We start from the raw sequence: 17,941 nt of genomic DNA, 5'->3' as shown, positions 1-17,941 counted from the left end.
TGTTCTCACTGAGTGAAGGGGGCGGGGCCAGCTGCTCCGGCAGATCTGTTCTTTAAAGGCTGACATGAACTTAATAAATGTTTGTCTGTCTATCTATCTATCTATCTATCTATCTATCTATCTATCTATCTATCTATCTATCTATCTATCTATCTATCTATCTATCTATCTATCTATCTATCTATCTATCTATCTATCTATCTATCTATCTATCTATCTATCTATCTATCTATCTATCTATCTATCTATCTATCTATCTATCACAGCATCTGACTCTCTTCACCCAAAGTGATCAAAGGGAATAATGTGATTATTAACTATCAGATGACAAAGTAAAACCTATTAAATCATTCTAAAGTCAGTTTTAAGCAGAAAACAAGGCGATAATCAGAGAATTGCTACTGATGCTCCAAAATGATGCAGGCGCACATATCACTTCCTCCACCTTTTATTATGAAATAATGTTGAATTTATGATGAAAATGAGGAAATGATTGTTGTAGAAAAGCTTCAGATATCTGTGGCTGAGACAGATGATGACTGGAGGCAGTTTGAAGCAAAAACGAGGTGATAATCGATGGATTGCTGCTGATGCTCAGAAATGATGCACGCGCAGTGAAGGCAGGGGGACAGATTTTTAGGGGGGACCGTTCGGTCGGCGACACCAGTACTTCTGCCTATGTCGGTATGCCCGGAGCTTGGCTCAGGTGGCCTAGAGAGCGTTATCTGCTGCTGCTGCGCCTATGTCCTTTCGCAGTGTCAGTAGCGACACACTGATTATCGCCCCGTTTCTGATTAAAATTGATTTCAGAATGATTTAAGAGGTTTTACTTTGTCATCTGATGGTTAATAATCACATTAATCCATTTGATGGCTTTGGGTGTAGAGAGTCAGACTCAGAGAGTCAGACTCAGATGAGCTGCTGTGGTCCGAAATGATGCATGTGCAGTGAAGGCAGGATGGACCAATTTTTAGGGGGGGGGACCGTTCAGTCGGCAACACCGAGAAATCTGAAAAGTTTTCCACATGTTGACAGATTAACCAACCCTTCCAGATTTGTGCCACCTCACACAGTGCACCTCCTGCCTCTCTCAAAGCTGTTCATGAGCTGTGCAGTGTCGCCGCCTGGGAAATCTAGAGTCCCTTTATTTAGAGAGTAGCGACATGACAGGTCGCAAAAAAACTAGTCACGTGACTCATGGTGCCATCTTGGGTTGTAAATAGTGTTGGCTGTTAATGTGTCTGCATGTAAATCCAGCTATTTAATTTATTTATTGGCTGAAAATGTCAGGTTGTTGTGCATTTGGAGGCACAAATAGACACAACATGGGCTTCAAGATGTACAGATTCACTTCAGATCCAAACAGAATAAAAATTTGGGAAAATAAAGTCAGCTGTGTGGGATGGAAGCGACTTCATCATCAAAGCTTTGAGATGTAAATTTATTGTTCAGTCCCATGTTCAGTAAAACTCACCTAAACTGTCATCGTATAAACCAGATATTCACAGTCACCAGACAAAAAAAGTCCCAAAGTTTTTGTGTTGTTTTCCATGAAATAAACACTGTATATAATGGATTTTGTATAACAGGTTTTTTGCTCACATCAGATAAATGTCCCGTCCAATCACAATGTATTTCCATTAAAACCCCAACCAGTCTAGACGTGCACAGTAACAGAGGTACAAATTAATGTTCAGCTCTGACACTCGCTGATTTGAAGAAAGTGGGACCGGAGTCATTTCTGTGATTCAAAGCCTGACTGTTCATCCTATCAAACTGTGTTCAGACTCGGACCTGTAGCCTGACGTGTACCTATTAAATCAGACACAAAAGGCTGTGATTTGACACTTTACTGCTTTCACTCTTTTAAAATACTATAATATTTTAATAGTTTTTGCAGTGAGCATGCAAATTACATTTCAGGATTACATATGTTTGGCAGAAAAGTCTGCAACTTTACAACATGGAAACTGTCCAGCTTCCCTTTGATTTGGTGATGATTGTAGAAAGAAAAGCTTGTTGAGGGTCAAATTAATCCAGAATAAAACATAATCCAGAGACGAAGAACTTTAAAACTGTCACACACGTCATTGTATGACACAGAGTTACAGAGCAGCAGCTCTGTAAATCAGGCTTTAAATTAATTAAATAAATCATCATGAATTGTAAATTTGATAGCTTAATTATTTTTAGATTTATTTTGACAGCACCTGTACCTGGATGTGTTTCTGTATGTAATTAAATGATATTAAAAATGTTGAAAACATTAAAGGTTCATTCAGTAGTTAAGCGCAGTTGGAACCAACATGGCGTCATGTTCTGAGTTGGACGGTACTCTCTGAGCTAAGGGACTCTCGGGAAATCCTGCCACCAAACACAGCCAAGTCTGAGAGCTAGTTTCATGACATCTGATTCATGAGGCAGCTGCTTCACAACGTGATTCAAGTGCACGTAACGCCATGACAGCGATGCAATAATCTCAGTGCTGCATCCTAGAACCATAACAACAGACTGAACTGGAACTGTAGTTATAAGAATCAAATCTGGTGGAAAGAAATTGTAAATACACGATTTTGTTTAGGTATGAATCTGGCAGATGACCAGTTTTCTGCCTGGGTGGTTGCTATCCAGGGCCTGGAACAGCCCCGTGGTGCAGTGGATGTGGTGATGTGCAGTGCCAGCGTGACTTGACGAGGTGACCTCTGACCCACTGTGTAACGTGTCTGTCAGACTTTATTCAGTCAGAAAGTCCTCATCCAAAGTGAAAAGTCCTTGTTGGGACATTCATCGGCGTTTATGGAGACACAGACCAAACAGAGCGTGAGGACGAGGACATCTGTTCATTCAGACGTCCTGTTTGCATTTAACCGCTGACATCATCCAAAAACAATCCACCTAAAGACAAACAGCTTCTTCCTTCACATCATGTCGTCAAATCGCTTTGAAATCAAATAAAACGTCTCGATGACATTTGTGTGTCCAAAAATACTCATCAGCTGTTTGTCATTTATCAGACAAAAAACACATTTTGACAAGTTCCAACTTTAAAAACGAGTCTTTGTCACATTAGTTTGATTTAATTCTCATAATTGAGACATTTTTGTTTTTACTTTTTTCCCCTCAAAGCAGTTTTACTTTATCCTCATAATATGTGGAATTTTGTCTTCAAACAACACGACTTTGTTTTCCAGAGCTGTGCTTCCAAACTTTGTTCATCACTTTTATCGAAAACAGGCTGAGTGCCCCCCCCACCCACCTACAGCCTGTGCACACACATGGGCCCACGCTGCTCCCCGCCCCCACCCCCCCACAGCCTGTGCACACACGTGGACCCACGCTGCTCTCCCCCCCACCCCCCCCACAGCCTGTACACACACGTGGGCCCACGCTGCTCTCCCCCCCACCCCCCCACAGCCTGTGCACACACATGGGCCCACGCTGCTCCCCGCCCCCACCCCCCCACAGCCTGTGCACACACATGGACCTACACTGCTCCCCCAAAGAAAAAGAATAAATTGATTAATTCCCAATATATATATAAAAAATTAACAAATTCCAAGCGCTGTTCAAATGCAGAAGTTGGTCTTAAGAAACTTTTCTGGATTTCAAAGTAGAAAATCTGATCCCTGCTGGTGTTTTCTTTGGTTTTTATTCCTCCGGCTCCTGAAGCTTGGAGTCATTATGTTGTTGGTGTCTGTTAACATTTCATTTCGGTCAGTTAACTCCAGACTGCTTTGAGCTACTGACCTGAATTTTTTGTGAGGGTTGGTCTCTTTGCTTAAAGGCCCCTTCACACATACTACGAATAAGTACAAATCAGGGCGAATCACAGCGGAACAGCTCATATGAGTGAACCATGAAAACGTGGTTCGCGGGCAGATGTGAACAAACCTGCTGTGACAGTGTCGTGCATTACGCCGTCGTGCACACGACAGTGTTGTGTGCGACCACATCACAGCGGGAACACAGTGCAAGTAGCTGATGCATGTGTAACTACATCACGCCGCTTCTGTGAAAAGAGAAATACATGTCACCCACGGGATTTGAACCTGCAATTTACAAAAGCTCTGATTGCCAGCCAGAAACGTTACCAATTGCACTACTGTCACTGGCCTGTAATAGGTGTGGAAAAATACCTGAAATCAACAAGGACATGGAAGAGGTGCACTGTGTGCGGCCGCTGCAGCTCCGCTCAAAGTTGAAAGATGTTTTATGTATTTGCACGCGAGGACAGCAGGCAGAGACACGTGCCTTACGGAGGAATGTTGTCAGTTCATGTCCTTCAAAACACGGTACGTGTTCTCCAGCTGGGATGTCCAGGAGCAGAGATCACAACAGCAGCCCCCCCACCCCCCATGTGCTATGTGGTCAATAATTTTTGTTATTTGTAATGTAATTGTGTATGTAGGTATTGTCGTAATTATTTATATACCTGTCCTGGAGGTGGTGTCTGTGTTTGTAATGTGAGCACTGAGCCGTCATCCAGCTATCACTGTGTTGTGATTAGCTGACAGGCCCCTCCCTGTGCTGTGTGTGATCAGACCTAACATACAAGCATTTTATGCAAGTGCGCTCCCCCCACTCCCTCCAGCACAGCTGGTGTGCTGGGGGGGCACATTTGCATAAAATACGACACGCACACACGTGCGAGAGGCATGCACCCCATGTGTGTTGCTTTTTTTGCAACTCCACACTCGTGGGGGCACTTAGACAAATTTCGTCTGATCAAAGATCAGAGATCAAAGATCGTCTGCTGACTGTTTTTGTGATGATAGTATGAATGGTCACACATTTTCTAAGTGCCAAGTGGGCGCGTTAGATGTTCGTGTGTGTCACCTGGAATTTGGCTGACACCTGCTGTGAGAGGGTGTAATGTGCTCTCACAACGCACACTCTGCCTTTCAGCCGCTGGTGTTCGCAAATAGTTGTAGCAACAGGTGTACAAGGAGTTAGAGGCAGCTACGATTTTACATGATTTGCATACGATTCCTGCTTCATGCGCAATTTGAAAACATTGTTACTGTGTGTGAAGGGGCCCTAATGGGCGTTTCCATTCATCAAAGATGGCAGCTATGGCAGCCATCTTGAAAGACATTGTCATTGATTAACTCAAGAATTCTTTGAGCTACCAACCTGAAGGTTTTCATGAGAGTTGGTCTCTTTGGGGGGACAGGTCAAGCCCTCAAACAAACCCAGCCGGGGACAGGCCCTGTGCTCTGTGCTGCTCTTGTTGTGAGTTGGGAATCAGAAATCCCAGTTTTCTGTGAATGCACCATAATTCCACTCTTTATCGACCTGGATGGTGACCTGCACCAGCTATAAGAACAATGCTTTGATGATCTTATGTGGAATAATCCACCCTTTGTCTGCTGTGTGGCCTTAATTAACCAATTCAGGGAAATGAACTTATATCCCATTTTTTTCCTTCAGACGGGACTTTTCAAGTTGTCAGATGAAGAGTTCTTCATCCAGCCTCTGGAAGAGTCCAGCGATGAGACGTCAGCGCCTCAGGCTCATGTCGTCTACAAACGCCACACCTCTCCTCACTCCTGGAGCCACGTGGTCCGACCCATCTCAGGGAAACAGACTGTCAACGGTACCTGCGGAGTCCAAAGTAAAGAGCCACTTCCTCCCCACGTGCACACTGAAACAGCTCCTTCAAATGTTCCTACACACATTTAAGGGTTGACACTCGTTTGTTTCTGTGATCCCACCAAGAAATGTTTAAAGTGTTTCTGAATTAGCCAGAAGAACCTCTGAAGTCAGAGATGCAAAGAGGATTAACACCAATGAAACAGTGCTGTTTTTTGTTATTTATTTTTGGCTTCGTCTCCAGATTCCTATCAGAGCTTTGAAGACACTGAAAGGCGACGGGAGCGCTGGGAGCAGCGCCATCGAGGGCGGAGGAGGAGGATTGACCGGCGCTCGGTTAGCACAGAGAAGTGGGTGGAAACACTGGTGGTGGCTGACCCCAAAATGGTGGAGTACCACGGGAGCCGCGCCGTGGAGAGCTACGTCCTCGCTGTGATGAACATCGTGAGTGCACAAACCTATGTGACCACACGTATGACATCACAAGTGTCCTGTGTTTGTTGGAGGGAGTCATCATAACTATTTCAAACATTAATACAGCAGCAAGCAGCTGTTTTCTATGTGAGGATCTAGTGGCTAAATGAGAAGAATGCAACACTTCAGAGATTCCTGTCTGGATGTGGTTCATGCAGGTGGCTCCTCCCTTGTGAAACTGTTGCCCCTCCCTCTTTTTTTTTCAAGAAGTACATCCAGAAATCACCTTTAGAGGTTAAATGTGCCTCTAAGTAAGAAGGTAGTCTGACTATAATCCACAGAGAGTGCTGAGACCTGTTCAAAGACTCCCAACCGCTGATCATTCTGGGGGGATGAGGAGGTGTGGCCGAGGACAGAAGCTTTGACTGTGTCCTGGAGTATGGTGCAAGTGTGACATCTAGTGGCAGAAATATCACTCAGAGGACCTTTAATGGGTTGTGTTGCAGTACTTCCATCAGCCATGTGGTGGGCAGAGGGCAGTGTAAGTATCTCAGGGGTTGTTTAAACAGACTGGGTGACCATCTCCCAGTAATATATATTTAAGACCCTTCGGCTGTTTGCACTCGGAGTCGCCACAGGTGGATCTGCATGTTGATTTGGCACAAGTTTTACGCTGGATGCTCTTCCTGACACAACTCCACTTTACATGTAGAAATGTGGCAGGGGTGGGGTTTGAACTGGGAACCTTCCACAATGAAACCAAGCGCACTATCCACTTGGCCACCAGCCCTGCTACAAGAAGATATATTTGTATAGCTGTTTGATCCAGTACTGGATGGCTTCAGTTTTTATGAGGGAGGTGGGGGGCTGTCTGTCCGCCCGCATGTGAACAAAATAACTAGATAAATTTTGATCCAATTTGTACCAAAACTGGTGAACTGATTGAGGCCCAGCCAAGGACAAAAGAATTTGATTTGGAGAAAAACTGGTTAAAAGTCAACGTCCCAGATCAAGGTCAAAGTTTTGGCACAATGCTGATGTGTTGGGGATATTTGGACTGGCTGTTCCAAGGATCTGATTACTATGAAACACTCATATGAAGTCACAGATCACCTTTCTGTTGGTCATATGGTCAACACAAGGTCATAACTATTTAATAGTTTGAAGCCAGTATGGATTAAAAATAAAGCGTCCCATCCAAAAAGGCAGAAACTATAAACAGAACCTGCAGAAAAAATAAATGTGGCCTGGAATCAACATCGGTCAAAACCCTTCTTCCAGTGAGCTACCTGCTCTGACAGTAACGATCATGTGATCAGAGTCCACTCTTTGTTGGCGGTCTGACCGTACATGAGCGCCATGCGTCTGTGAGACACATTTGTGGTGCAGTGGGTGAGATCGTTTGCTTCCTGTCTGCTTCTGGTTCGACTTCAGACGCCTCCGCATGCAAAATGTCCACTCAGCAGAATCGTGTCCTCGGGCTCGTGTCTGCGCGTCCACACACACTTTTAGTTTAAATCTGAAAGGGACTCGAACCGTGGGAACCTCCTGTAGGAAAATCAATAAAACACAACGTTTATCTGTGAGGAGGTCGAACGTCGACCCCTCGTGTCTTTACCGACTTTGTCCTTTTGTCCAAACTCACGTTTGATCCGGTCCTCGGGGGCTGTGACGGATGAAATGGCAGGAAGAGGGATTCTGTGAGAGTGACGTCGACACGCTGACAGACGATAACAGATGCAGGAAGCAGCCATTATTCCTCACATCCTCCCATGGAACCGCTTACAACATCGCGCCATGAAGCTTCGGAATATCAAGCTGAAGATTATTAGTGAAAACAGAATGAGGTGAAGTCAGCAGCTGATGCTGATGAAAGTGTTTGGACCTAAAACAGCTTAAATCATTTAGATCCCGAGATGAAACCAGCTTTAAATGGATAAGAAGAGAGCAGCATTCTGCAGGTTGAGGGCTTGTTTGTTTGTTTGTTTGTTTGTTTGTTTGTTTGTTTGTTTGTTTGTTTGTTTCCTGACTCCTCCCAGGTCCATTAACCTGAGACACATGTAAAGGTTTCATTTTGGCAGTAGGTTCAAGGTCAGTGGGGTCAAAACTTTAGAATTTTTTCTTTTTTTCCACTCAAATTGCCAACAAACTCTCTGTGGATGAATGTTGACCCCAGAGTGACACGTAGAGGTGTGTCAGTGTCACTGGGGTTAAAGGTTAAAATTCTCCCCCATCAATTCCCATTCCCAAAAAACTTTGTATGTGGATTAATTTCCACAATGGGAATATTCTTAAAGGGTTAATTGTGACAAACATCAAAATCATTGAGGTCAAACTGTAAAAATTGATTTTTTTTTGTTGTTGTTGTTGTAGGTTTTTACAATCCAATTTCTAATAAACGTGACAAATGGATGAAGGTTAAAGTAACATTTAGGCGAAGGTCAGGGTCACGGTGGTCAAATGACCATCTTTTCACAACCCTGAGTAAAAATCCATCCTCTGCTTTTTCAGACGTTCTGCATCCCGTCCCACTCACACAAGCTCCGCCCTCCTCTAATGCTTTCACACTGTTCGGGTTTCATCCTAAAAGTTTGTTTATGAGCATAAAGTAAGTGGTGATCAGGAAAATCACAGAAATCAAAGCAAGTCAGTCAAAATAAGTGGGATTTGTGGAACACAAAAGTGTCTGTAGAGGCTTTTGGCTCCCTTCACCAGTTACATGCTTCAGTCCATACAGAGAGGGGGCAGTAGTGAGCAAGAGCTCTGCCAGTGAAAGAAACTTGAAAAGTTTGATCTGAAAAGTTTGTTTTATGAAGCATCATCTCAGCATTTGTACCTTTTCTTTTTTGTGTGTGTGTGTGTGGGGGGGGGGGGTCAAAGCTCAACATCTGTTTTTGACACATTTGACTTCATTTGCTGAAAAGTTGAGTAAATTTATTATTATTTGTTTTCTTAAGAAGATTTTGTCCTGTCGTGTTTCCTGGCTGTATTTCTTTGATATTTTGTCCATTTTTGATGTCTTTCAGGTGTCCGGTCTGTTCCAAGATTCCAGCATCGGAAATGCCATCAACATTGTGGTTGTTCGGCTTGTCCTCCTGGAGCAGGATGAGGTACGCTGTGGTGAATGAATGACGTCTGTGTAGTGAACACATGAACAAACTCTGACGGACAGCCGCACATCCAGGGCCCACTCAGGTCCAGTTTAAATCCCATTTAGGGCCCATTCAGTCCGGTTTAGGGCCCACTCAGGACCTGTTTAGGTCCCATCCAAGGCCTGCTCAGGTCTGGTTTAAGTCCTATTTAGGGCCCGCTCAGGTCCGGTTTAAGTCCCATCCAGGGCCTGCTCAGGTCAAGTTTAAGTCCTATTTAGGGCCCGCTCAGGTCCGGTTTAAGTCCCATCCAGGGCCTGCTCAGGTCAAGTTTAAGGCCTATTTAGGGCCCGCTCAGGTCCAGTTTAAGTCCCATCCAGGGCCTGCTCAGGTCAAGTTTAAGTCCTATTTAGGGCCCGCTCAGGTCCGGTTTAAGTCCCATCCAGGGCCTGCTCAGGTCAAGTTTAAGTCCTATTTAGGGCCCGCTCAGGTCCGGTTTAGGGCCCGTCCATGGCCCACTCAGGTCCGGTGTAAGTTCCATTTAGGGCCCCGCTCAGATCCAGTTTAGGTCCCGTCCATCGCCCGCTCAGGTCCGGTTTAAGTCCCATTTAGGGCCTGCTTAGGTCCAGTTTAAGTCCTGTCCAGGGCCCGCTCAGGTCCGGTTTAGGGCCCAATCAGGTCCGGTTTAGGTCTCATTTAGGGCCTGCTCAGGTCCGGTTTAAGTCCCATTTAGGGCCCACTCAGGTCTGGTTTAGGTCTCATTTAGGGCCCAGTCAGGTCCGGTTTAGGTCTCATTTAAGGCCCGCTCAGGTCCGCGTTAAGTCCTATTTAGGGCCCACTCAGGTCCGGTTTAGGTCTCATTTAGGGCCCGCTCAGGTCCGCTTTAAGTCCCATTTAGGGCCCACTCAGGTCCGGTTTAGGTCTCATTTAGGGCCCACTCAGGTCCGCTTTAAGTCCCATCCAGGGCCCACTCAGGCTGGTTTAAGTCCCCTTTAGGGCCTGCTCAGCTCCGGTTCATGTGAGCCCTTGTCCTGTGTGACAATTTTGGTTTTTGAGAGTTTTTCCCTCCCACAGACAGTGGGAGCAGGTTTTCTCTTTCAATAAATTTGAAGACCTGAGGGACACTCGAGCCTCCCACATGTCTTCTGGTAAAGTCTTTTAGTCGTCCACTCCACTATGGGGGCTGTGCCAGGACATTTCTTGGACACAGTGTCTCCAGTCACAGCAGCCTGAAAGTTCTTCAGGGTTTCCAGAGGGCTCTTGGTGGCTTCCTTCACTTGTCTCCTTCGTATGTGCTCACTGTGTTTTTGAACAGAACCTGCTTTAGACCAGGGCTTGCCCACCTGCTGCTGGACATCGCTGTATACTGGTGTTTCCTTGCTCTTGATTGGCTGAGAACACCTGACTCAGCAGGGGGTGGAGCCAAACTACAAGAAGATTTCAAATCAGCTCTGGACCTTCTACTTGCTGATGTCTCTACAGAGAACTGGCTGTAAAAGTGACGATTGAGTTGTGACATATAGTAAACTGTGTGTACTTCTGGAAGCCATAATGTCGTCGTTTATGTTGTTTAATTTAAATCTCGTTGTGCTGATTTTACAGCTGAAATGTGTCATTTTTAAATGAGGAAAGAAGCGTATGAAGGAGTGATGTTTCTGTGTGGAAGCACTTCAGGATAATTAATGAGGCAGATTAAATGCAGTTAATCATCTTTAACCAAAGTCTGTGGCCTATTTAACACAAACAAACAAACAAAAAGCTGCCTGCTGTCAGTGAGTCCTCTGACAGTTTACATGCAGACGCCTCCTTTAAACCATGCCAGTGGTTTTACAAAAACACCCAAAAACATGCAGCAACACCAGGAACCACTGAAGAAGTTCTCACCACCACAGCTCTCAACAGCGTGCACACATTGGAAACATCCATGTCTTACACACCTCTAAAGTCGTCAGCGTTGCCCACGTCCTCTGAGCCACCAGCAGAACTTTTAGAAAGGTTCACTCGTCTGTAGAATCGGCCACAACGCACTCTCCTTGAAGTTCATCAGTGGCACCTTCGCTGCCGGCCCCGCATGCATGTCCTGCCTGACACTAATGTCTTGTGGATGGCGCGCTGCAGGACAGACACCGCATCATGTGGAACAGAGCTCACATGGGTGGTGTGACATTCAGATCACCCGCTGTGTGTTATGATCTGGGGCAGCCTGTCAGTGTGCGTGCCTGTGCTCGCTGCAGCCCATTGCAACAGCGATATATGTTTTTATGTATGCCCATGTGATGACAGCAAGCAGACACAAACGCGTTACAGTGGACAGTTGTTAGTTCATGTCCATCCAAACACGGTACGTGTTCCACAGCCGTGACATCCACAACCACAGATCTCCACAGCTGCTCCTGTCGGCAGACACACCCTCTGTCAGTTCAGCGCACACACCAATGTGTCACTGTGTCTGTTTGCAAAGCCACACACTCATGGGGCACTTAGACAAATTTCACATTCAGCTTGATAGTGATCGTCTGCTGACTGTTTTTGTGATGATAGTACGAATGGCCACACATTTTCTAGTGCCAAGCGAGCAGTGTTAGATGTTAGTGTGTGTCACCTGGAATTTGGCTGACACCTGCCGCGAGAGGGTGTAATGTGCTCTCACAACGCACACTCTGCCTTTCAGCCGCTGGTGTTCGCAAATAGTTGTAGCAACAGGTGTACAAGGCGTTAGAGGCAGCTACGATTTTACACGTATTGCATGGGATTCCTGCTCCATGTGCACTTCCCCATGTCCCTGCCACCTTTCCTGGCAATTCTCCTGACCGCCCCCTGACTTTTCTGTGGACCACCCCCCCACCCCCGACTCACCTGTGGACTTAAGTGGGCCTTCCACCTGTTCCCCTGACTCTGTCTTATACCTTGCTAGACTCCACAGCTGACCCCCTGACTCCTCCACGGGCCTTGATGGGACACATGGTACCCCGCCTGATCCTCTGGCCACCTTCTGCCATCCACACGGCCGCCCCATGGCCTCTGCATTTGACCGACCTCCAGACTTTCATTTTGTCCTTTGCCTGTCTCTCAGTCACCCTCTTTGTGATCTTTCAATTTTTGTCAGCCATCCTGCCACCTGCCCGTATGCCCTTGGCTGTGAGCAGGTCTCAGAGAACCCTGCCCAGCTCCTTTTTTGGCTGAAATCAAATCAGCGTTATGGCCATCAGCCACAAATCAGCATTTGTCAGTGAAAAACATTTTCTTTAAATTTTTTTTTCCTTTGGACCTGTAGGATGAGTTGAAGATTACACACCATGCTGACAACAGCCTGAACAGTTTTTGCAAATGGCAAAAAAAACTCAACACAAAGGGAGACGAACACCCACTGCACCACGACGTGGCCGTTCTGCTCACCAGGTACCAAAACTCCACCAGCACATGTCAATCCCACCAGATGGTTATTTATTTTTAGTCAGGTTTTAGATGATTGCAGTGCATTGTGAACACCTTCTTCATCTCATCACTCTCATCTTGTTTACGCTGCAGAATCCAGAGATTAACACTGGCACCAGTGGCCTCAAGCATTATAGAACTTTTATTAAATATAGGACTTACTTCTTCTATTAAATGTAGGACTGAGTTCTATTAAATATAAACCTTGACTTCTATTAAGTGTAGGACTTGGTTCTTCTATTAAATGTAGGACTTAGTTATTCTATTAAGTGTTTATATTATATTGTATATTTCACCCATATTGGCCTCTCTTCATTGGCTTCCTGTTAATTCTAGAAAAGAATTTAAATCAAATATGTAGGACTGCTTTTTTGCATTTGCGCAATATCTCTAAAATTAGAAAGGTCTTGTCTCAGAGTGATGCTGAAAAACTAATTCATGCATTTATTTCCTCTAGGCTGGACTAGTGTAATTCATTATTATCAGGTTGTCCTAAAAGTTCCCTGAAAAGCCTTCAGTTAATTCAAAATGCTGCAGCTAGAGTACTAACAGGGACTAGAAGGAGAGAGCATATCTCACCCATATTGGCCTCTCTACATTGGCTTCCTGTTAATTCTAGAATAGAATTTAAAATTCTTCTTCTTACTTATAAGGTTTTGAATAATCAGGTCCCATCTTATCTTAGGGACCTCATAGTACCATATCATCCCAATTACTTGTAGTTCCTAGGGTTTGTAAGAGTAGAATGGGAGGCGGAGGCTTCAGCTTTCAGGCTCCTCTCCTGTGGAACCAGCTCCCAATTCAGATCAGGGAGACAGACACCCTCTCTACTTTTTAGACTGACTGGCTCTCACTGCGGTATTGTATCACTTCCTGTTCCGGAGCACAGTGGTGTTTTGCCGTATCGGTTAGCTGTTTAATCTGCGCAGTTAGATTGATCTAGTTAACTAGATAATGATTTGTTTCACAGTGTAATCTTCACGTGCCTTAACTAAAGCACTCCCTCTGCTGAATCACCTCTAAATTATTTACACATTATTCACGTTGCGTGTTTTTAGGAATCCGCTAGGTTAGCGTAGCTACTAGCTCTTAGCCGATTTAGCATGGCGGCTTCTCCTGTCTCTCCCGCACTTTTCTGCTCTGGGTGTGAAATGTTTAGTTATTCCTCGGCCTCCTTTAGCAGTAACGGTACTTGTAATAAGTGTAGCTTATTCGTAGCTTTGGAGGCCAGGCTGGGCGAATTGGAGACTCGGCTCTGCACCTTGGAAAATCCTACAGCTAGCGAGGCCCCTGTAGTCGGTGCGGACCAAGGTAGCTTAGCTGCTGTTAGTTCCCTCCCGGCAGATCCCGAGCAGCCGGGAAAGCAGGCAGACTGGGTGACTGTGAGGAGGAAGCGTAGCCCTAAACAGAAGCCCCGTGTACACCGCCAACCCGTTCACATCTCTAACCGTTTTTCCCCACTCGGTGACACACCCGCCGAGGATCAAACTCTGGTTATTGGCGACTCTGTGAGAAATGTGAAGTTAGCGACACCAGCAACTATAGTCAATTGTCTTCCGGGGGCCAGAGCAGGCGACATTGAAGGAAATTTGAAACTGCTGGCTAAGGCTAAGCGTAAATTTGGTAAGATTGTAATTCACGTCGGCAGTAATGACACCCGGTTACACCAATCGGAGGTCACTAAAATTAACATTGAATCGGTGTGTAACTTTGCAAAAACAATGTCGGACTCTGTAGTTTTCTCTGGGCCCCTCCCCAATCGGACCGGGAGTGACATGTTTAGCCGCATGTTCTCCTTGAATTGCTGGCTGTCTGAGTGGTGTCCAAAAAATGAGGTGGGCTTCATAGATAATTGGCAAAGCTTCTGGGGAAAACCTGGTCTTGTTAGGAGAGACGGCATCCATCCCACTTTGGATGGAGCAGCTCTCATTTCTAGAAATCTGGCCAATTTTCTTAAATCCTCCAAACCGTGACTATCCAGGGTTGGGACCAGGAAGCAGAGTTGTAGTCTTACACACCTCTCTGCAGCTTCTCTCCCCCTGCCATCCCCTCATTACCCCATCCCCATAGAGACGGTGCCTGCTCCCAGACCACCAACAACCAGTAAAAATCTATTTAAGCATAAAAATTCAAAAAGAAAAAATAATATAGCACCTTCAACTGCACCACAGACTAAAACAGTTAAATGTGGTCTATTAAACATTAGATCTCTCTCTCTTCTAAGTCCCTGTTAGTAAATGATATAATAATGGATCAACATATTGATTTATTCTGCCTTACAGAAACCTGGTTACAGCAGGATGAATATGTTAGTTTAAATGAGTCAACACCCCCGAGTCACACTAACTGCCAGAATGCTCGTAGCACGGGCCGAGGCGGAGGATTAGCAGCAATCTTCCACTCCAGCTTATTAATCAAAAACCCAGACAGAGCTTTAATGAAAGCTTGTCTCTTAGTCTTGTCCATCCAAATTGGAAGTCCCAAAAACCAGTTTTATTTGTTGTTATCTATCGTCCTCCTGGTCGTTACTGTGAGTTTCTCTGTGAATTTTCGGACCTTTTGTCTGATTTAGTGCTTAGCTCAGATAAGATAATTATAGTGGGCGATTTTAACATCCACATAGATGCTGAGAATGACAGCCTCAACACTGCATTTAATCTATTGTTAGACTCAATTGGCTTTGCTCAAAATGTAAATGAGTCCACCCACCACTTTAATCATATCTTAGATCTTGTTCTGACTTATGGTATGGAAATTGAAGACTTAACAGTATTCCCTGAAAACCCCCTTCTGTCTGATCATTTCTTAATAACATTTACATTTACTCTGATGGACTACCCAGCAGTGGGGAATAAGTTTCGTTACAGTAGAAGTCTTTCAGAAAGCACTGTAACTAGGTTTAAGGATATGATTCCTTCTTTATGTTCTCTAATGCCATATACCAACACAGGGCAGAGTAGCTACCTAAACTCTGTGAGTGAGATAGATTATCTAGTCAATAGTTTTATATCCTCATTGAGGACAACTTTGGATGCCGTAGCTCCTCTGAAAAAGAGAGCCTTAAATCAGAAGTGCCTGACTCTGTGGTATAACTCACAAACTCGCAGCTTAAAGCAGATAACCCGTAAGTTGGAGAGGAAATGGCGTCTCACTAATTTAGAAGATCTTCACTTAGCCTGGAAAAAGAGTCTGTTGCTCTATAAAAAAAAGCCCTCCATAAAGCTAGGACATCTTACTACTCATCACTAATTGAAGAAAATAAGAACAACCCCAGGTTTCTTTTCAGCACTGTAGCCAGGCTGACAAAGAGTCAGAACTCTATTGAGCTGAGTATTCCTTTAACTTTAACTAGTAATGACTTCATGACTTTCTTTGCTAATAAAATTTTAACTATTAGAGAAAAAATTACTCATAACCATCCCAAAGACATATCGTTCTCTTTGGCTGCTTTCAGTGATGCTGGTATTTGGTTAGACTCTTTCTCTCCGATTGTTCTGTCTGAGTTATTTTCATTAGTTACTTCCTCCAAACCATCAACATGTCTATTAGACCCCATTCCTACCAGGCTGCTCAAGGAAGCCCTACCATTAATTAATGCTTCGATCTTAAATATGATCAATCTGTCTTTATTAGTTGGCTATGTACCACAGGCTTTTAAGGTGGCAGTAATAAACCATTACTTAAAAAGCCATCACTTGACCCAGCTATCTTAGCTAATTATAGGCCAATCTCCAACCTTCCTTTTCTCTCAAAAATTCTTGAAAGGGTAGTTGTAAAACAGCTAACTGATCATCTGCAGAGGAATGATCTATTTGAAGAGTTTCAGTCAGGGTTTAGAATTCATCATAGTACAGAAACAGCATTAGTGAAGGTTACAAATGATCTTATGGCCTCAGACAGTGGACTCATCTCTGTGCTTGTTCTGTTAGACCTCAGTGCTGCTTTTGATACTGTTGACCATAAAATTTTATTACAGAGATTAGAGCATGCCATAGGTATTAAAGGCACTGCGCTGCGGTGGTTTGAATCATATTTATCTAATAGATTACAATTTGTTCATGTAAATGGGGAATCTTCTTCACAGACTAAGGTTAATTATGGAGTTCCACAAGGTTCTGTGCTAGGACCAATTTTATTCACTTTATACATGCTTCCCTTAGGCAGTATTATTAGACAGCATTGCTTAAATTTTCATTGTTACGCAGATCAACTTTATCTATCCATGAAGCCAGAGGACACACACCAATTAACTAAACTGCAGGATTGTCTTACAGACATAAAGACATGGATGACCTCTAATTTCCTGCTTTTAAACTCAGATAAGATTAGTTCTTCTATTAAGTGTAGGACTTAGTTCTTCTATTAAATGTAGGACTTACTTCTATTAAATATAAGACTTAGTACTTCTATTAAATATAAGACTTAGTTCTTCTATTAAATATAGGAATTACTTCTATTAAATATAAACCTTAACTACTTCTATTAAGTGTAGGACTTAGTTCTTCTATTAAGTGTAGGACTTGGTTCTTCTATTAAATGTAGGACTTAGTTCTTCTATTAAGTGTAGGACTTAGTTATTCTATTAAATGTAGGACTTAGTCCTTCTATTAAGTGAAGGACTTAGTTCTCCTATTAAGTGTAGGACTTACTTCTTCTATTAAATGTAGGACTTACTTATATTAAATGTAAGACTTAGTTCTTCTATTAACTATAGGACTTACTTCTATGAAATATAAAACTTAACTTCTTCTATATTAAGTGTAGGACTTAGTTCTATGAAATATAAGATTTACCTCTATGAAATATAAGATTTACTTCTATTAAATATAAGACTTAGTGTTATAAAAGAATAAATACTAATAATAAATGTACACAACAAGAACACACTGTATAATGCAGCCACATCAGCCAGGGGCAGCAGATGGGGGCTATAAATTCCTAAACATAGTCTCAGGTGCCTTGACTCTTGTAACTTGTTGCACTTTATATACTGTTTTTGTACTACTTATTTATTAACTTGTCTCGGTGCTGTTTTTATTCATTAACTTATTTTTTAACTTGTTATGTAAATTTTATATGTATGAATGAGAGCAATGGATGCCACACAATTTCCCTTGGGATTATTAAAGTATTTATCTGTTTATCTATCTGTCACACAAAATCCCACATTCATCCTTAGTCACAGGTTAGATTTGTGCTGTCGTGTGACTGAGCACCTGTACCCGTCACAGGAAGGACATCTGTGCCGCCGTCAACACGCCCTGTGAGACGCTGGGTTTGTCTCATGTGGCCGGAATGTGTCAGCCGCACCGCAGCTGCAGCATTAGTGAGGACACGGGTCTGCCGTTAGCCTTCACCGTAGCCCACGAGCTGGGACACAAGTGAGGTTACACTTCAACACACACACACAC

General features: G+C 43.9%; 1 protein-coding gene across 2 annotated transcripts in view; it reads left to right on the top strand.

The window, feature by feature from the left end:
• Positions 1 to 17,941, top strand: part of LOC117521670 (A disintegrin and metalloproteinase with thrombospondin motifs 7) — a 220,760-nt gene that overhangs the window by 45,724 nt on the left and 157,095 nt on the right. For both annotated transcript variants that reach the window (XM_034183002.1, XM_034183010.1), the window contains exons 3-7: positions 5,431 to 5,614; positions 5,837 to 6,036; positions 9,033 to 9,116; positions 12,370 to 12,494; positions 17,762 to 17,911. In XM_034183002.1, the coding sequence (XP_034038893.1) occupies positions 5,431 to 5,614; positions 5,837 to 6,036; positions 9,033 to 9,116; positions 12,370 to 12,494; positions 17,762 to 17,911 (743 nt within the window). The remainder of the gene's footprint in view (positions 1 to 5,430; positions 5,615 to 5,836; positions 6,037 to 9,032; positions 9,117 to 12,369; positions 12,495 to 17,761; positions 17,912 to 17,941) is intronic.

This window comes from Thalassophryne amazonica, chromosome 2 (genome assembly GCF_902500255.1).
Source record: "Thalassophryne amazonica chromosome 2, fThaAma1.1, whole genome shotgun sequence".
In the NCBI taxonomy this organism is placed as follows: Eukaryota; Metazoa; Chordata; class Actinopteri; order Batrachoidiformes; family Batrachoididae; genus Thalassophryne; species Thalassophryne amazonica.
This window is presented reverse-complemented; position numbering and strand designations above follow the sequence as displayed.